At 39.1% G+C, this 21,650-nt stretch overlaps 1 protein-coding gene across 1 annotated transcript in view; it reads right to left on the bottom strand.

The window, feature by feature from the left end:
• The window catches only part of LAMA4 (laminin subunit alpha 4), a 149,449-nt gene that overhangs the window by 91,795 nt on the left and 36,004 nt on the right, over positions 1–21,650 (bottom strand). Inside the window, exons 3-5 of the mRNA XM_032157109.2 lie at positions 17,298–17,399; positions 7,912–8,036; positions 2,219–2,299 (exon numbers count right to left, since the gene is read on the bottom strand). Of these exons, the coding sequence (XP_032013000.1) occupies positions 2,219–2,299; positions 7,912–8,036; positions 17,298–17,399 (308 nt within the window). The remainder of the gene's footprint in view (positions 1–2,218; positions 2,300–7,911; positions 8,037–17,297; positions 17,400–21,650) is intronic.

Consider the following 21,650-nt stretch of genomic DNA (forward strand, 5'->3'; position numbering starts at 1 on the left):
AGTCATTATCAAACTAAATTGAATTTAACCTCAGACACTGAGGAGAAAAAGCTCCATCCTGGCTGATTAACAACCACCGCAGACCTCCAGTGAGCCAGAAAATAAGTAAATCAGGTGCCTTCTATTCCTGTGTCTCCAAGTAAGGAAATATACGATGTGTGTCACAAATTTTAATCAACCAAATGTAATCGATCATCTCTGTCAGTCCCTCCTAATAGATGAAATTCATGTGGACCCTAAGCTCACTTTCCCTCTTATGGCAATAAATAAATAAATTTTAAAAATCCACAACCCTTTAGTGAAATAATTATCTACATTTTGCATATTTAATAATCACAATAACGATGCCTTCCAAGTGCAAAGATTTTTCTCTGTATCACAGATACTGTGGCATTTTTTTTTTCAGTTTCAGCCCACTTTTTGAGAGATACAGGGTGTTTTCTTTGGAAGTGGGATTGCTTATAACTTAAAGTTTACATTTTAAGCCCCAGGTTGAGTTTTTGAGCCTGTCTGTGCTGTTGAGGGCCTGCAAATGAGTGACTGGGTGCTTGACTAATTCTGCTTGGCTCTTCCTTCTCTGTCTCTAGGGCACTACACATCATTTAGCTGCCTAAACACAATGGTGAGGCCAGTGCTAATGGCATTTCTGTTAAAAACAAGAAAACCTGTCTGAGAGACTCTTTTAGCAAAAGCCATTTTATCTTACAACACTGTGAGCAGCTGGCAGGTGGAGGGAATGGGAAATATCTTACCAGGAGTCATTCAGTGGAAAGCCCCTCGTGCTCTGTGGAGAAGGCCTTTCTTACATGAGCAAAGCCCAGAGCAGTTTAGAAAAGAGAGAAAAGAGTGTCATGTGCTTTTCAAAAGAAGACATTTATGCGGCCAACAAACATGAAAAAAGCTCATCATCACTGGTCATTAGAGAAATGCAAATCAAAATCACAATGAGATACCATCTCACACTAGTTAGAATGGCAATCATTAAAAAGTCAGGTAACAACAGATGCTGGAGAGGATGTGGAGAAATAGGAATGCTTTTACACTGTTGGTGGGAGTGTAAATTAATTCAACCATTGTGGAAGACAGTGTGGTGATTCCTCAAGGATCTAGAACCAGAATTGCCATTTGACCCAGCAATCCCATTACTGGGTATATACCCAAAGGATTATAAATCATTCTACTGTAAAGACACATGCACATGTATGTTTATTGCAGCACTATTCACAATAGCAAAGACTTGGAACCAACCCAAATGCCCATCAATGATAGACTGGATAAAGAAAATGTGGCACATATACACCATGGAATACTATGCAGTCATAAAAAAGGATGAGTTTATGTCCTTTGCAGGGACATGGATGAAGCTGGAAACCATCATTCTCAACAAACTAACACAGGAACAGAAAACCAAACACCACATGTTCTCACTTATAAGTGGGAGTTGAACAATGAGAACACATGGGCACAGGGAGGGGAACATCACACACCAGGGCTTGTCGGGGGGTAGAGGGCAAGGGGAAGGGATAGCATTAGGAGAAATACCTAATGTGGATGATGGGTTGATGTGTGCAGCAAACCGCCATGGCACATGTATACCTGTATAACAAACCTGCACGTTCTGCACATGTATCCCAGAACTTAAAATATAATGGAAAAAAAGAAAAGAGTGTCATATGTAAATACCAGCCAGGGATCCAGAAAACCCAAACTCCTGTGTAATTTGTTTACTTTTTAGTATGGTATAAAGCTGGTATAAAGAAGGGGCAAAATAATAGCTTTGTGGGTTGTTTTTTTCTAATTTATTGCTCTATTGAAAAAAGGTGATTCACATTTTATTTACTGAGGAAACCTCACTCTTTTTTGGGGAACATTAATTTTAGTATTATTTCTCAATGATGGAGAGAGAAAAGAGTACTATCAAAACCATCTAGAGAATCTTTTCAAAATACACATTCTCAATTTCCTTTTTCCCTGTGTGCTTATCCTGAGATGTGGCCCTGGCCTGAAGCCCTAGGAAGCATATTGTTATTTGCTGTATCTGGGGGATGGGATTTGGGAAAAGCTTCCCTAAGCGGTTTTGAAATGTGGTCGGTCCCTCAACCACTCTTAAGCATCTCCTTCAGGACCCACTGAATGGGAGTATGGCAGAGCTGTTGAGTGTGAGAAACAGAAAGCTTCCTTTGACCTACACAGAAAATAGAGAATTTTATTGGCTTACCTTTCACAGTTAGGTCCAGCATAATTTTCATTACAAATGCACCGAACAGCTCCATTTTTCCTATAGCAGGATTCTGCAAAACTAAAATTGGAAGCAAATATTAAAAGTCAATTCCATACATCACCGAAGAGACTGTCTTAACTTTTTATCAGATTACCTCTATGTTGGTCCCATTAAAGTTCTAATGGGTGCAATCATTTTCTTTATTTAAACTTGTACACATTTACCTTGCAGGCCCCAAAAGAAAACGCCACTCGTTGGTGGGACCATTTTCCAGGTCCTATATATATATTTCAAGCACTAGTCCAAAACGTGTGTTCCAAAGCCGGAAATAAAATAATCAAATTCTACCTGCAATTTTAGATTTATAGGAGAATCTTTTTATTTCCATCACTGTCTATGTAGTCATTTAAAAGATTTAAAAGTTTCCCCTTTTTTTTCTGCACTAGAACTTGTCCAGTTTTAAAGGGAAAGAACGAGTTCTATACTATATAATCTCCACAGAATTTTAATTTCTTTCATGTGTACTTTAAATATTGGAAATAAGGTGCTGAGACTGGCTGAGTTGAGGAAAGTCACAGTCAAGTACTGCAGCAAAACATAGGACGCACCATAAAAGGATTTTATCCCATGGAACCCTCTCTCTTTCTTCTTCTTCCTTTTTTTAAAGATAATAAAAATTAGGACACAGGACAAAAAAGTAGTAAAAATGTTGGTTTAGTGGAGTAGATAAGTCTCCTCATTATTAAGGCAAGGGAAATGGGGTTATGGTCTCCACGTGTTTGGAAAATTCTTCATAGACATGTGAATTGTGTGGGGCATAGGGGTATGTGTGCGTGTGTATGTAAAATTTTAAGGACTTTTAAATTAGCTTCGGCTTTGGTACTGTACAACCAATAAAGTGTGACCCGCTGCTCTCTTGTTCCTTTATGTATCAGCATTTCTTACCTTAATGGTGTTTGGAGGAAAGCAAATAGATGTGTTTATTTGTTTGAAGACACTTAAAAAATCAGTCAGAAAACAGTATGTGCTTCTCAGTGAAAGGCAACACCCACAATTTATTTTCTCTAACAGTTGGATAAAAACATTCCAACAAAATTACATTTCTTTGGCCTTTTACCCTTTATTTTGCTTGTTCTGATTTCTTAGCCTACTTAAAGAACCACTGTCAGTTAAGAGTCCAGACAGGAACCCCTGCTTCCATCTTTCTTTGAAGGTGTTCCACCCAGCAGCCCGCCCACGCTTGAAGGATGCAACATCTGCTAGGGGCATCTGGAGTCATCCGCCTGTAGCTGGTGTCCTGCTGTTTCAAACAGATGACATTTCCTTAATTGGAGTGATTTGCATAGCTACTGGTAGAGATGGAGGACGTCTGGCCAACCCCCAAATAAATATATGAACATTATGCAAATGGTCCCTGGGAACAACTGCATGACCACTGGTCTCTGTGGTGAAGGCAGACTCAGCGGCAGGGCCAGACCTCAAGGGTTCGTTTTTGTTTCTCATCAGCATTAACTGTTTATGTTTTGTCTGATTTTGGCTAGGGAAGTGAAAACACTGCGTCTCTCTCAGCCCACTGTAACCACTGTGGTGCCCATTTCAAGTGGAAGGGTGCCTTGTGCCTTTTGCTCTTAGAAAATCCTTAGGAACTTAGAGAAAAATAGACTTGGCCCTTTGTTTGCTTAACCTCCTCAAGCATTATTTCCTTGCTTTCTTGTAACTGGAAATCCAAATCCTGCGTCTGTGGGCTCAGCTTCATCAATGTTTCAAAATGTAATTCAGAGTCTAAACTAGACGCCTTTCTGAAAAGTCCTGGAACTTTCATTTTTATAGAAAGTAGCAATATGAATTTCTTAAAAAGCTGAAAGAGGCAATGGGCATTTGATTTTTGATAAGATATTTGATTAGTATTTGAGATTAGCTAACTAAGTTAATAATAAGTCCAGATCAAAGGTTAGAACTTTTTAGGACCCAAGAAAATTTGTTCTGTTCCATGACCACAGACGAACCCCTCCTCTCCTTTTTTGCAGCCAATTTCCCCAGCAAGAGATTCAAGGAGTAGGGCTGTCGTCACTACAGAGAAAAATCTGTAAAATCCCTTGGTCTCTCACACCCTTACCAATTCCTCCCTATTCCTACACGATATTTACTTATAAGTGACACACTTTTGATTTCATTTTCAGTAGGTTTTTCAACCTCGAATCTGTACTATTAGAGACTTGAGTTTTCATATCTGTGAATATGTACCTAAATTTAGAGCACATTCTCTAAGTCCCTTCAGTGCTCCTTTGAACCCTGGATCCACTTACACAGAGAAAAAACATGGGCAGACATGATGCCTTTGGAAACTGTTTCCTCTTTCAGGAAAGGAGACTCATTCCACAGTTGGCAACTTTTGACTTCATTTCTTAAGCAGTTAACAGCATTCAGAAACGCTTCTTGCTCAACTAACATACCGGGTAATGTGATTCAAAAGGTAAAGGGTCATTTGCTCTAGGAGTTTCAAAACACTGCTGTATTTTGACCTATCTTAATAAAGGTGAGATTTTTGACTGTTTTATTCACTGCTGTGTCACCAGTGACTAGTGCATGACTGGCATATAATAAGTACTGACTACCAGTTTTTATACCAGTGTATAATAAGTGCTCAATAAATATCTGGTTGCATGTAGACAAGGCTTCTCAGTCCATAGGGAATGATGTTCTAAAGGTCTCATTTCCCAAGACCAGGTAATTTAGATAAGAAAGTCTTGTCACGCAAATAGGGTGAAAAGTGCAAAAGTGGAACAACATAATTAGAAAGAACCATCTGAGATTGCCTGCCTAATTCATCTGCTACTGTCTAAAAAAAACTGCAGCTTGACGCTTATAAACTTCTTCTCAGCAGATGAGGCTACACAACATCTTTGTGAGAGAATGAGTGAAGCCAGCTATAAGGAAGTTGGAGGTAATATATTTAACAATACATACCATGGCAAGAGAACTGTGCTAGATATCTCACCAGATGTGATTAAGACTAATGCTTGAGAGCAGAATATTAATGAACAATGAAAAAGTATACCAAGACAGAGTGAAGGGAGCTCATAAATCAGGACATACTTGAGTGAAAATAACAGAACAGTTAAATGTTTGCGTTTTCTACCCTCACTGTGAGTACCATCCATTTTGCACACGTTATTAATGCTATCAAACATGAAAAATTACAGACCAAGGTCTGAGGCAGTTTAACAGTTTCTAAAGAAGGGTGGGGCTGAAAAATGTCTGACTACTCTGACTGTTAGATTTGTCATAGTATTTGAATACATCACAAGCTATTAGGTGAAATGTTAGTTGATACTGGTGTTCAGTTAAGGAAAAAACTTCGGGGGAATCTGATTGCCATCTCTCTTTTTCTTTTCTGTTTATCAGTAAGTGTGTGAGTATGAGTGAGTGTGTGTGTGTAGTAAGCATTCAGATTTTTAAAAGTCATTTTATGTGTATCATTTAATCTTTAAAACAGCTATCAATTACATAAATATTACATTCAAACACTTAGAACTGTGCCAGGCATAGAGTAAGAAAAATCTAAGTATTAGAAAAATTACAGCAGTATGTATTCAGTAAAGGCAACATCTACCTTATGCCTTTCCACATTTAGGGTACCAACCCAAATCCTCCACACGTACTATCCTAGTCCAGTCCTCACAACTCTATGATGCAGATCCTTACTTCCTAGTTTTATTTACTGTACTAAGAGAAAATCTGAAATACCGGGCTGGTAAATGAATCAAGGAGTAGAGCCAAGGTCTGCACCCAGGCTTCTTGACTTCAAATCCCATGGAAAGTGAGATCTAGGGAGAAAGTAACTTGTCTGAGATCACACAGGTATTATGTGTCAAAATATGAAGATGAATCTAGATTGGCTACTCTTTCCACTTGCGGCATAATAAAAAAAAACAGTATTTAGCCTTTGGTTCCTGGCACAGAACTCTTGTAATTCTTGGAATTTCCTGAGGGAAAAGACTGTCTTTTGTTACTCATGACAGGCACCTTTCAATCATATCTGAGTTTATGCTAATGATGTCACTCACGGTGGACCCCTAGATACCTTCAGAGTGGGAGCCTGTGACCAGACGCACCACCGAGGAACCAAACATGTAATTGGACGTTGGGAAATTCTTTTTTTTTTTTTTTTTGAGACGGCGTCTGGCCTTGTCGCCCAGGCTGGAGTGCAGTGTCGCCATCTCGGCTCACTGCAAGCTCCGCCTCCCGGGTTCACGCCATTCTGCTGCCTCAGCCTCCCGAGTAGCTGGGACTACAGGCACCCGCGACCATGCCCGGCTGATTTTTTGTATTTTTAGTAGAGACGGGGTTTCACCGTGTTAGCTAGGATGGTCTCGATATTCTGACCTCGTGATCCACCCACCTTGGCCTCCCAAAGTGCTGGGATTACAGGCGTGAGCCACTGCGTCCGGCCGGACGTTGGGAATTTCAACCCTCCCCACCCCCAACCTCCAGGGAGGACAGGCTGGAGATTGAGTTCAGTTACCAATGGCCAATGATTTGACCAATCATATCTACAACATGAAACTTTGATAAAAACTCCTGAGCACCAAGGCTTTGGGGGGGCTTCCAGTTGGTGACACATGGAGGTGCTGAGAGAGTGGTGCTCCAGCAGAGAGCCTGGAGTCTCTGCACGCGCTCCTTCTTCGCTCCCACCTCTCCATATCCTGCTCTATGCATCACTTCCACGTAGCTCTTTTGGAGTTGTAACCTTTATAACAAACTGACAGTTATAAGCATAGCACTTTTCTAAACTCTGTCAGTCATCTTAATGAATTGTCAAACCTGAGGAGGAGAGGTTGAGGGATCCTTCTCAAATTTACAGTCTTCTGGGAAGAAGTGTGACTAGCCTGGGGACCCCATTTTTGGCTGGCATTTGTAGTGGGGGCAGTCTTGTGGAACTGATCTCTTAATCTATGGGATCTGCGCTGACTGTGGAAACTTAGTGTCAGAACCGAATTGACTGTAGGACACCCAGTTGGTGTCAGAGAATTGGTTATTTGGAAAACCATGTATCACTATACCTGTTAAATTCCATATTCTGTCATTTTAAAGAGAATACAATGGCCAGTGATGACTTAATTACTGGATTTATACATATTCCATTATTTCCATTAAAATGTATGTCTCTTTCCTTCAACTTCTCACTCAGGTCAAAACATAGCCAGAAAGTGCTCCTGTAAATCTCTGTGAGCTGATTGGCCTAAAGCATGCATTCTGATGATCTGTGTTCTAATCCTGACTGAAAAGCCATATGTAGGGAAATGTTTCCTTTGTGAAAGTCAGAAGAGGCAATACTACTGAAAATATGATATTGAGTCTGTTGGCATTACCAGTTGTGATCACTCTAGGTCAAGAGAGAGTCAAGAAAAGATGAGACTATCCTTGATTATAAAACTTAGGAGACTTTATTGACCTCATGATGCACCCCAATATTTTGGGAACAGAGTCATCATCTATATTGTAAGTGCTTAAGCATTCCAGGTGGTGTATTTAGACTAGAAACCTTTTCTATATCTTTTCCAGTCTCATCTCAATATGAGGTTTTGCCTGTGGAGAAACCTCAGAACTCTGGGATAAGGCAAAACGAAACAAAACAAAACAATACATTGACTGATCATTAGAAGAGACCATCCTCCTTTAGGACTTACTTGGCCAAGTGGGGCAGGGGACAGGGGCATGGCTGGCAGAATTGGGGTGCTCCCCTGATGGAATCTCCGATATAACCATCCAGACACTTTTCACAGTGCTCTCCTGTTGTGTTCCGCTGGCAGTGCTATGAGACAAAAGACAAGAAGATTGATAAGGGTGCAAAAGAAATTTTAGAGACAGCACATCTAAGCATCATGCAATACTTTTTCAAGTAAAAGGGACGTTAGGTCAGACAGCACAGACAGTGTGCGGCAGTACTGATTAGCATGAGGAGTCACACTGGCCCCAGTCAATGCCAGAAAGTGTGGGTAATTGGTGAATGAATTTTTCCTGGGCTTTTATGTGTGTGTGCTAGTAGACTGGGGACTCTAGAGTTTGTGTGCAGAGGAGATTATTCATCAGTTACTCATTTCAATTCAGAGTGATAATCAGAATGATCAAACCCTGGATGTTCCAGAAATATCGGCTTATTGATTTGGAATGAATATGAAACGAGAAACCAACCAACCAACCAACCAACCAACCAACCAACCAACCAACCAAATAACATCCCTCTGGTACTTATCCATGACAATGGGAACAATAAGGATTTATGGTCTTGGAAGGATAAAATGTGTCAGACTGTAGTATAAATGGAGTAGAAGGTGGATAAAGAGCATTCTGCTCATGGGTTGGTATCTTGGATAGTGACATACAAGAAACAGTAAGGAAGTTTTTTTTGCACGATTTTTCCACTTGTAGTAAGGATTATAGGAGTAAAAGCACAAAGCAGGCTGACCCTTCTATCTGGAATGCCATTCATCATTCAAGATCACAGTAGGCTGCAAAATCTCTTGAAAGTACATCCTAATTCTCCCTTTCAGGATCCTTCCTTCTTTTCCACTACCCATATTGTAGTGCTATTATCTATTCTCAGCCTCATCACCCCTCCCCAACTCTGTGTTTTTCAGCACTGTATTGCCATTAACTCGAATGCAGTAGGCACTCAGTAACTGTCAAACTGATGGATTAATTTCTATAAGGGGCAGTGAGCTAACACACAAACAGCTTTCTTCTATGGCATTATACTAGATGGTACAAGCCAAAGCCATTAGCTCTATTTTTTTCATCTTTACATTCATCAGAGTGTATAAAGGTTGAATTGGGGTTGCAGTGAAAAATTATACTGTTAGAATTAGAATGCCATTGAAGAAGCACCCTCCTATTTGAGCAATTGCCTTAGTCACACCGATGCATAAGAGCTTCAACAGAACAACTTTTTTAAAACAGTGGAGGAGCCTTGGGAAAGCAAGATGGAGTAGCAGTAGGCTGAACTCTAAGTTCCTTATTTTGGCCCTTATGCTTTATTTGAGGTTCAGAATAAAAAAATAGCAAGGCCCTGCTCTAAACATTTTACATGGATTAACTGACTTAATTCTCACAACAATCCTGAAGTAGGTTCCTATTTCCTCTGCCACCTCTCCCCTGCCCCCACCCCTGCCATTTTACATCTGAAGAGATGGAGGCACAGAGAGATTACGTAAATTGCCCAAGGTCACACAGATAGTAGGTGTCAAAAGTTAGATTCAAATTCAGGAAATCTGGCTCCAGAAGTGAACTTGTTAGTTTCCATATTATACTGCTTCTCCAGTATTGTTGAAGAAAAGGCTTAACAAACAGTAGTAAAATGAATGCATTAGAAGGCATCAGTGTTACAAACACTTTGAGCTTCAATTGAAATATAATATTAATACATTAGTCAAAGGAGAAGAATCTTAATAAGGGCAACTAGCTATCCCGGTTGAATGTTCTTCAGGCATTTGATCAGCCATTAGGTATGAGCAATCTTTAGTCCCTGATTAAAATTATGTCTGCAGAATAAAATTTAGGGGCTAGTTCAGATTGCCTGACAGATCAATGAGAAACTCTGAAAAATAAAGTATGATATGCAGACAACAGGATGTTAACATATTTCCCTTACAGTTCTTAATACTGTGTCTTGTGCTAAGTCAGCCTTCAGAAATATTTATTGGGGAAAAATGAAGGAAAAGGGAAAAGGGTGAATTAATGAATTTGTGTCTGGAGCAAAAAAAGGAAATTAACATGAACCCAAAGCTAATACAAAGTTGTGGCAATCTCTCACCCCAGGAAAAACCAATGAGCCTTACCCAACTACCATGAAACTATGCCATAAACAATCTAGCAGGGCTGCTTGTAGGCTGGGGTTAAATTTGTCTGAGTTCTTCTTGGACGGATGAAGCCCCTCTCTGCAGAAGAAAACAGGCCCATTGTAAGATGTTAGGCCGTTCTTTGTGCCCAAAGTGACTACTGTGCTGCAAAAATGAGCTAATTCCCAATTCTGTCCCCTTATGGCTTGACAGATGCTTTAGATTCCTTGTCAGGGCTTTAATTCTGCTGTGGCAGCCATGGGAAGCAATGACCCTCAAAAGCAAAGCCACCAAATTTCTTTTGCCCTCTAAATGCTCAGAATGCAAGTATGAACTTTCCTCATCTGCCTTCTTTCAAAAGGTTTATTATGAAATTCCCTAAAAGGCTTCAATGCACATTCTGGGAGATTGGCAGACAGAGTGCTGGAGGCAGGGAGAAAAGGTCCCTAGCTCTTCCACTTTCTAGCTGGTCAACTTTGAACGAGTCTCTTGACCTTCCTGGTTTTCTATTCCCTTATCTGCAAAGTGACGATTTAGACTAGATGGCCTTTCAAGTTTCTTCTAGCTCTGATAATTTTTTATTTTGAGATTGCAAATTGTCTTCTGTTTTACCTTCAGTGTTCTGGCATTTAAAAAACAGAAAACAAAAATGACAACAATAAAAAAAGTATGTTGTTTTGAGGTGATATTGTTTGGCTCTGGGTCTCCACCCAAATCTCATGTTGAATTGTAATCCCCAATGTTGGAGGTGGGGCCTAGTGGGAGATGATTTGATCATGGAGGTGGTTTCTAATGGTTTAGCATGATTCCCCTAGTGCTGTCTTGTAATAGAGTTCTCATGAGATCTGGTTGTTTGAAAGTGTGTAGCACCTCCCGCTTTGTGCTCTCTCTCTCTCTCTCTCTCTCCCCCTACTCCCACTGCAGGCCATGTGAAGATGTGCCTGCTTCTGCTTTGTCTTCCATCGTGATTGTAAGTTTCCTGAGGCCTCCTCAGAAACAGAAGCCTGTACAGCCCACAGAAGAGTGAGCCAATTATGCCTCTTTTCTTTATAAATTACCCAGTCTCAGGTATGTCTTTTTTTTTTTTTAATCCAAAGAGTGAAGTGAAAGCAAGTTTATTGGCAAAGTATAGGAATGAAGAATGGCCACTCCATAGACACAGCAGTTAGGTATGAATTTATAGCAGTGTGAGAATGGATTAATACAGGAGGAAAAGTTTATTTTTAAATAAAACTGACTCCACTTAAAAATGAAATTAGCATTCTGAACTTTTAGCCAGTGGTTAAGAAAGCTATATCTAGATAATTGATTGCAGATAAGTGTTGGGAATGCCATTTGGACACCAACTGTGTCTCCCCAACATGAGAAATGATATCTCTCATGTACTTCGTCACTGGACCAGAATAATGTAGGAAGAAGGCTCAAAAGAATCTGGTTAGCCTTCCTGTGTTTGTCAGCATGCTTTATGCAAGACTAGATCCATGGATCTCAAATTATGCCCAAGGAGGTCAAAACTGTTTCTAAATAATACTAAGATTTTTCTCATATTTTGCATTCTCATTTTCTCATATGTGTAAGGTGAAATTGTCTAGAGGCTACACAACACAAGATATCACACAGATTGATGCAGAAGCAGATGGCAGAATCCATCTTCTTCTATTAAGCCAGACATTAAACATATTTTCAACTTGTAAAATATGTTTATGTTTGATAAAAACATATGTCTTAACATGCAATTGGTATATTATTGCTATTTTCAAATGAATTTATAAGGATTATAACATTTTTCAGTTTAAATTTCAAATGCAGTAAATATTGGTAGATATAGTCCACATTAAAAAAAGCTCTCTGGTATCTTTAATAATGCTTAACAGTGTAAAGGTTTATGAGATCATAAGGTTTGAGAACTGCTCTCTGTGTAGATCAATACTTATCCAATTTCAGTGTGCACGTGAATCCCCTGGAGATCTGGTGAAAATGGAGATTATGAGTCAGGATGTCTGCATCCTGAGGGTCTGCATTTCTAACAAGCTCCCAAATATCATCAATGCAGCTGGTCTGGATCACACTCTGACAAGCAAAGGTCTAAATAAAAATACCTTATATTGGCAGCACTGTTTGCTAGTTACATACAGGGTTGGGCCTGAGCCTGAGTTTCTAGCATAAGACAGTACATCTTACTGCCATAAAGAAGTGACCCAAGTATCTCATAAATTACAAAATTAAAGATTTTTGCATTTAGGGTAGCTTGTTATTTTAGTAACCTTTTCATTCATTCACTTAACAAACCTAAATTAAGCAGATACAATAGACAATGAGCTGTATCTGTTATTAAAATGAAGAAGACCTGGATCCTGCCTTTGAGTAACTCACAGACTTGTGAAGAAAACAGACAGGTCAACAAAGAATAATACAGTGTGTGAAGGCTATGTCGGAGGTATGCAGAAAGTACATACCTGCTATGGGACAAACATGAGGGAAAGGCAGCTTTTAGCTCTTCCGGAGAAAGTTGGAGAAGGCTTAATGGAGGTGGTGACATTTGAACTAAGCCTTGAAGTTATCCTTCAAGAAATCTCAGGTAGAAAACAGGGGAACAAGTTCAGGCACAAGAGAGTGAAAGAACAAAGTATGTTTAGGTGGCAGTGTGCTCAGTGTGGCTGGAGGAGAAACTCCTGGAGGATTTTGGAAAGAGGGATGCCTTGATTGGGTTGTGTTTTTGAAAGACATCTTCATTGCTGTGTGGGAGACAGAGTAGAGGAAGGAGAGTCTGGAGCAGGGGATGGATGATGAGTTGTTGGGAAGCTGTGTCAGTGGTCAGGGAGGTTGTGGCTGTGAATTAAGGCAGTGGGAAGGGATAGTTGAGAGCTCGCTCCTAGTTTGAATTGGTAGGATATGATGTGAAATTGATGGTTGGGGAGGTAAAAAAGGAGGTCAATGGAGAATTTGGAGGTAAAAAAGGAGGTCGATGGATCATGGAGGACCAGCAGAGTAATGCTGTCACCAACTCAGGTGGGGAGTATATGGGGAGGACCAAGTTCAGGTTGGGAGAGAAAGGATGAACAATGTATACATAACTCATTACTTGCATTCAGTTTCTGTCATTTTTTTTTAAAGCAGAGTCTTGCTCTGTTGCCCAGGCTAGAATGCGGTGGTGTGATCTTGGCTTACAGCAACCTCCACCTCCTGGGTTCAAGTGATTCTCGTGCCTCAGCTTCCCAAGTAGCTGGGATTACAGGTGCCCGCCACAATGCCTGGTTAATTTTTGTATTTTTAGTAGAGATGGGGTTTCGCCCTGTTGGCCAGGATGGTCTTGAACACCTGACCTCAGGTGATCCTCCCACCTCGGCCTCCCAAAGTGCTGGGATTATAGGCTTGAGCCATCGTGCCCGGCCAGTTTCTCTCATATTCTTATGTTGATGGGCACACAGCAACAGGGGACTCCACTGAGCTGTCCAACCTTAGAATTCTTTGGACACGAAACTTTCTGACTTTGTTTCAGAACTTCAGTTATCATGGAACCAAACTGATGATGCTTTCCAAAATTTCAAGTTTTTCCAGGTTTGCAACAGACGGAAAAATTGTCAAAGTTTTCATGAAAGGATTATGCACTTGATCTAGATACCAATTTACAGTTGCAAGAAAAACAGGAACAGGAAGTCTCTATAATCAGTTTCTTCCTGTTCTTCGACACCTAATGAATATGCTGGTTTATTGATCACACATCCTTAGTCTTACAGGGATTTATATGGTTGATTTCTGCCTTACACAGTAATAAAATAGAGTTCAAAAATCATGAAAATGCTAGTGTCTGCAGAAACTGAGATGTAATATCTTTGTTTTCCTGAATAGGGTTTTAATTAAGCTCTGAGACTAATAAGAAACCAATTAGCCTTCAATATATTGGATTGCATCCCTTCTCATTGTGCCTAGGGTAGGTTGGAAGTTCATTTGGGTGAATTAAATTAATGGACAAATTAATTCTTAATCAAAAGGAAAATGAGGAGCCCTGTGCCTATGGTGAACTTCAGGTCAGGTTTGTCCCATTCTAGTTCTGGTCATTGGGCTCCTGGCTTTCTCCTAATGACAAAGCACCCATTCTTTAGATGGTAACTAACCTTAGTTAGAGCTCCTTCTGGGTTCTATGTACTTAAGCCTCTAGGGCTGGGATGAAATATGGATTATCTGTGACAAGGCATTTCTGCCACCAGCCACCTATCTGCTTCCACTTGTTTTTTCCCCTCAATTCTTAGCTTGTGCCTCCTTCTAGAACCTTCCTAGAGAGCCAGCCATATCCACCAGAGTTGCCTGTCTTTGGGGCCCCACCGAGCTGACTCAGCTGAGAATCCTGTCCAATGTGTTCCAGTTCTCATAAGATGCAAAGTGGCCCATTGGAAAGACACTCAAAACATAGTAGATTTCTAAGCTGTTTTATTTTTGTTTAGCCACTATTCTATATTTGAAAGATTAGTGTTCCACTAGTAAAAAAAAATCTCTTTGCTTGCTTGATATGTGTAAAATGGTAGCATAATTTTGTCTCCTCTATATTTTGTGGCCGAATGGCTTAGTTCAGCTTTACCAACAGCTTAGTTAAAATCAGTCTGTAAATTTTAAGTTCAAATTGACATTGGACATTGGAATTGAGGAAGAATTAAAAGCAGTTGAAGGTGGACAAGGCAGATACAGAGTTCTTATATGCCTTCAAGATAAAAGCAAAATAAGACAAAATGAAATAAAAGAAGGCCTTTTATTTTTGGTTGCTTGCAGGAAATGAGAGAAATGAGGTAAGTCAGGCAACCTGCAAGAACTGACTGAAACACTGCTCATGACAGTGAGCTACAAGAAGTGTTCATGTTGGAGCCCTGGCTTCTCTGGCTCCCTGAGAGCTGAGAATGAACAATAGGGCAGAAGCTGAAAAACCTGGGACTTCTCCATCGGTAGTCTGAGATAGTGGCACCAAAGGAAACAGAAAAACGTGAGTTTGATTCCAGTGTGACACCACAGACTTAACATATTTGCAACTAAGTGAAATAAAAAATTCTTTTGATATTCATGTGCAAGCATTTTCTGCTCCTTCACTTACATTTAATTAAATATAAATATATCTTTTTTCTTTTTTTCTTTTGTTTGTTTATTGTACAGATGGGATCTCATTATGTTGCCGAGGCTGGTCTTGAACTCCTAAACTCAAGTGATCCTCCTGCTTTGGCCTCCCAAAGTGCTGGGATTACAGGTGTGAGCCACCATGCTTAGCCACTATATCTTTTTTCTTTCTAAATTAAATTTATAAGAATATATCTATATGTGTAGCTCTGGGGGATAGGAATGTGGGTGATTTTTACTTTGTACTTCAAGCCATTTATAATTAAAATAATCTGCTTAACAGGGCAATTATACTAATGTATCTATATTGTTTGTCTGTTTTCTTACACTGAACATATATTACATTAATGAGGGAAAAAAGATATTTTTCTCTGGACAGGATGAGGTGGAGAAACCATCATTAAGATGAATAAAATGGCTATTTCTTTTTGTATTCATTTTCTGCATTGAAACAAAGTAATTGCAGGAATGTTGGCAGCTTCACTGAGTGCGCATGTAAATGTGTATACGCTAGCCCATCCCTAAACATTTATCAGAACCTGTTATGTCACAGGACCTTGGAGGGAATCACATGATGTTTGTTCCTCTCACCACTAGGTCAGAGATAAAGCCATGATTGCTCCCATTCTGACAATGTCATTGTAAAAAGAGTGGCTTAGTCATTTCTTTCAATAGACACTAGCAGGAGGGACTTCTTCCCTCTTTAATTTATCTCAGTCTTTCATAATATTGACTGCCTAACAGCAGCTGATGTGCTTGACAGTCTCCACTGCTTTATATTTTAATAAATCAGATAACAAACAATCTTTAATTGGTCAAATTATCAGAGATGTATGTTATTAGTTCAAGTGTATCCATGGGATTTTTCCCCCCCAAATGTTACTGGGATTAAAATAACAGGAAACCGGAGATGGAAGCATTAGAAAGGGGTAGACTTTGGCAGCTGCAGATGCCTACACTGCGACAGAGGACATCCTGGTTGTAATGCTTATTTAAGAAGATGGGGGAAGGGAAAACAAATATCAGCACTAAATAAACACTACAAAGAGATAGCAACATTAGTATTTTGTCACTTAATTCTCTGTCCCTAGAAAAATGGCAACTTCTAGGGTTAAAGATTAATAAAAACATTCACATTTGCATCTTAATGTGTGAATAAAATATCACTTTCATGTACACACCTTAGAGGCCATTTAAAATAAAAATTATCTAATAGGGACAATTATGCAAATGTTGAGTGCATTTAAATAAGTATTCTTATAGTTTATGCAAAAATACTCTTGTAGTTTTGGAAAGCCTCTTTTTTGCCAGATAGGAACTTGAAGAATTTTTCTGCTGTATCATACAGCTCACGAAGGAAAACATGCTATTTGAGCACAAGTTCTTATAAATGCCCTCTATGACTTCCACTGAAGCCACTTCTGGTAAATATTTCAACACCCATTTTCACTTAAGTTTTCAGTCCATTCATTAAAAATGGGAAATATGTAGCAAGTACTTTTCTGCTGGAAGACTTCTCAATCTTCCGCACTAGGCTCTATCATGCTTCAATGAAGAACAGTCTACTGGAGAATTTATTTCAGTTAAGGAAAAAAATAGTCTCCTGGGGGCTTAAACACAGACTTGCAAAGATCACAAGGGTAAAGCTTTCATTTTCATCAGCTATTGGGTTTAAACTTAAATTTCTTTTCTGAAAACTTATTTTGATCTATAGACCTGGTTATTTTAGGTTCTAAAATAGGCTAGGCAACAACTGTTTCATTCTCCTGGTTTATGTGGAATGAAGCCAAACATATGGCAAATTATATGATTACAGAGGAATTTGGATGTATGGGTTCCTCCTCTGTGTATTATTTTCAGTCCCACCACCATTGGCCTACAGCAGGCAACCAGCTGCTGAGGGTGGTGGGGCAGGAGCCTCCAGGTGCACGTGCACACTCATGCATATGCCTTGGTGGACCCTTAAAATCAGAAGTAGTTTACATGAGGTGTTTCACAGGAAAAGTTGAAGGGTGAACAAAAGCACTTGATTAGCAGTTTGCTCCTATGTAGCTCAAACATCCAAAGAATATTTTATGTGCACCCAAGATGCAAATGCCCAGTGAAGTATGTGAAGTGTTATAGGGGCCTCAACTTACCACACAGAATCCTGAGCCGTCCAAACACTCGTTGGAATTGCCATTACAGTCGCAGAACACACATTCTCCTGACAGAGTGCGAAAGAATCCAGCATTGCATTTCTGCAACAGACAGACCAAACCGTTTTGATTATTGAAAGGATTGATTTTGGTCAATATTTTCTGAGAAGAAATCAGAGAAGGTGACTATTAAACAATCTAAACATTTCTAAAATGAATATACTAAATGATATATACAAAACATACTAAAATAAACTATTTATACTACCATTCAGTGATAGATGATGTATATATAATCTTCTTTGTTACATAACTTTTTCCCTCTTCTTTCACTTTTCAGGAGAACAGAAATGCCTTTAACACTGTCTTATCATTGCAAGAAAGAATAAGAAGGTATTATGTAACAGAAAGGGAGAAAAAAATGCTAATGTTTTCTTCCAGTATAAGCAAAACAAAACAAGACCACAATTAAGTATTAGTCAGGGTGAGGTCACGCTCCCTATAAATAAAGACTTCTTGTTTCAGAAATCATTAGCTGTAGGATAGCAACTTAGCTATAGGATAGCAACTGAGTCTTTTGCGAACTTCAGCTCTTAAAAGCATCTGTTTCTTCAGATGCTAACACGTTAAAGGGAGGGATAAGGAAGTTAATGAGTTCTTACACCTGACAAGTCCTGTGTGAGTGCTGTTCATATATGTATTTCATTTGTCTTCATAATGCTGCGAGGAACACATGACGTTCCCTTGTCCTAGTGATGAGCTCATGAGATTGAGAGGTGCTAAGTGGCTTTTGGGGATGTTAAACTGTCCTGTCATGCACCAATTGACCTGCACAATCATCAGCTGCCCTCCCCAGATGTCATTTGTGTGCCATTTTAGACACATTATGAGATTGTTCCTGGTTTATGCGATTAGGCTGTGGATATGCATTTGATATTTCTTTGGAATGTCTCAGTGATAAAGGGCAGAAATGGCATTATGGGCCTGGAAATCCGCCCCTGCCCATCAGACAAGTTTATGTCTAAAGAATTCCAGACAGATAAGAATCTGCTTTGTTTCCACAGACTTACAGAATCCAAGATTTCACATCATACACCCCCATTGACCCATTGTAGTTTGCACTTCCCTGGCGACCAGGAAATTTTCATTACATCTGGCTGAAATCCCTCTGATTGCTATGCAAACCTATTTCCTCTTGCTTTTTACCCTGTAAAGAAAGAGTCACTAAACACCATTCATAGTATTTTAAAAAAAACACATCAGTTCACACTTTAAAACTAAAGTTTAATAAACCCCATTTGGAGGAAGTTTAATAAAGAATAACAACATTTGTCTATGAAAAAAAGGCAAGGAAATTCCACATTTTCGAGTTAAAGAAATAAGGCTAAGAGAAGATCAATTTATAATTTTTTAATGGAGAGTTGTGGTTGATGTTAAGCTTGTTAGTTTCAACTAGAAAACAAGAGAGGTAAAGGCACTAAGATTGCAGTAGGAAGCATTTAATTTAGACCATTTAATTTCACATTTTTAGTCTTTGCCGCAAAGTAAAACATACATGTTTTCATTGTGATGCAGTACACAGATCGGTATCTATATCTGTATTGGTGTAGATATGGAGATAGATATAGATTCCATATATATGTGTCTCAGAGAAAAGATTCACAAAGTAATAATGTACCTAAAACTTCTCTATTGTATTTAAAAGTATATCCTGGTCATGACTCATAAAATTGATCTGATGACCCATGAATGTGTTGCAGTTTTGCATTACTGCAGGGTTTTCTTTATAAGAGTAGTGAGGGTCTTAATATTAGTTATCTTAGTAGCCTCTTAAATGGTGGTTTCTGAGCTCTCTAAGTGACCACATTACAGTCTTCTGGGGAGCTTCTGATTCAGTGAAACCAAAAGATCTGCGTTTTAAAAAATAACTTTCGTGTTTTAGAATAACGTCAGATTTACAGAAAAATTGAGAAGGATCTGCATTTTTAAAAAGCTCCCCAGAGACTCTGATATTTGACCAGGTTTGGAAGCATCTCTCACAATGCCTTGTATATATTAATTGCTCAATGAACACTTGGTGATTTTGGTGGTTTGGACAAGGACAGCAAACTGGAGACATATATACTATTGGGAGCCCACAGAATATACTGATAATCCATCCACTGCTCTCTGCTAAGGCTGGATTTCATCTCAACTCTTTGTCAACAGTCCAGCAGCCAGTGCCTAGAATGGACGGCATGCAAGATGAAATCTTTTTGATGTGCCAAGTTCAGGAGGAGAGTTCACTGTGAGAGCCTGTCATTATCCACTTACCACTCCCCAATCTGAGATTATGACCTTGCGTGAAGGATAACTTGGCTCTGATCTCTTACAATGTGGGAGATGGGAAGAAAAGGGAGGTAGGAACAGGGCTGTGTTGAGTCATTTGGCCCCCCGCCGAGAGGGCGAGGAGGGCTGGCAGGGAAACCTGGCACACTACTTTCCTGCTGGGTCTTGTCCACCTGAAAGAATTATATTTTTCAATCATCTATCTGGGGGCCCTGGGCATGCCCTGCTAGAGCACATGTCCTGGGCAGCTTGGGTCTGGTGTTGTGGAACTTTGGAGGACTCCCTGGAATGGAGTTGTTAAGTGGTTCAAGAGAAGTTTGAGTGTACTGAAGGATGAGCTGTTTAAGATTGTTTCCTTTAGGTGGAAATATTTCATTTCCAGTGAGTCCTGTTATTTGTGAGCTCCAGTGAGTCCTGTTATTTATTTTTACTGAATCTTTCTTTGAAATTTCAAAGGACCTGGCAAAATTGGCTTTTTTGTAATATCAAAAGGCAGATATTTCCAAGTATGAAAGCAGAACAATATATTTTTAGTTTTGCTCCTGGTTAATGTAATCGTTATCCTTAGTAATTCTAACACCTGTGCTATTTAGAGGCCTGTGAGAGCTGAATGGGTTCTCCACAAATTAGTGCCTATTTTCTTTTGGAAGCATCTCCACAGTTTACTAAACAAAGGTGGTGTTTGTGTATGTCTATGTAAGAGAAAGTAAGAGATGAAGCCTTCCAATCAATTTTTTGATGCCACACTGAATCCTCTTTTCCACATGAGAAGCCTGTCCTATACTAGACAACTGTAAAAACACAATCTTAGCATTCAGAGGATCTGTACCTTCTGGGGTGCCATGGCCTTTTTAAAAGTTGATAGTAATAACAAGGATAATGATGATGATAATTATAATATAGTGGCCATCAGTGTCACACAACTCCAAGAGTTCAGACTGATCCAAATCTTGTACTTTCTTTGCTATAACTTGCTGCCCCTCATAAATAAATACATACATAAAGTTTATTTAATTGAACATGAATATCTACCATGTTTAAGTCACTGTGTCAATTATGTTGCACAATTCCCTCACTTGACACCACAGTAGCCCTACGAGGTAGATTCCCTTGTCTTTGTTTTACTGGTGAGGACTTTGTGACTTACAGGGATGTATTACTGAAGCTGGCTAATACAGATAAGAAATGGTGGACCCAGGATTTAGATCCTTCATTTTTCCGCCAAGTTTTAGCTCTTAACCATCTTGTGTGCCATTAATATATTGAACCAAACCTTTCTTGTTGGACATTTAGGTTATTTCCAAATTTTTGCTGCTATTAACATTTCAAAGCAGGCTGAAATGGATAAAAAATGTAAAATGCCTCCTTTAAATCTCAGAAAAAAATCTTTGCTAATAGACACAATACTTAAAAACACATAGTTATTAATATATGAAAACCATTGAATGGGATATTACATTTAAAAATATTTATTTTATCCAAATTGTCTCTTTGACCAATTACCTTCCACTAAGTCATTTGTAGATCTTTTACAGCTCTTCATTATTAAGAGACTCTTATTATCACAGCTTGCCTCCTGCTCTACCATTAAGACTGAATTAATCAATACCATTTACTTCTGCCTTCGAAAAATAAGAGTGAAAATTCCCATTTGCTTACTTTGTTATATTTAGTATGAGGTCTGGCTTGGAGTAAAATCATTGTATGTGTACTTGCCTAATTTTACATTTATAGAAATAAGAACTAGATGTAACTTTATGAGGAAATGAGTGTGGTGTATCTACATGTGCCAATTACATTTAAAGGAACTGGGATAACAGGACAAGTTGTTATCATTGCAGAAGGAATTATTTCCAGAGGTTTACCATATGATCATAATATTATTTATTTCATAAGATATAGTCATAATGAATTAAGATTGTTTAACAAAGTGGACAAAGTGAATGACCTTTTATGAGTGTCTGATTATTTTTGTCTTCATTTGAAGAGCCCCTTGAGAGCACTAGAGTCATACCAACAATATTG

The sequence above is a fragment of the Hylobates moloch genome, unplaced genomic scaffold (genome assembly GCF_009828535.3).
Source record: "Hylobates moloch isolate HMO894 unplaced genomic scaffold, HMol_V3 SCAFFOLD_2, whole genome shotgun sequence".
Taxonomy (NCBI): Eukaryota; Metazoa; Chordata; class Mammalia; order Primates; family Hylobatidae; genus Hylobates; species Hylobates moloch.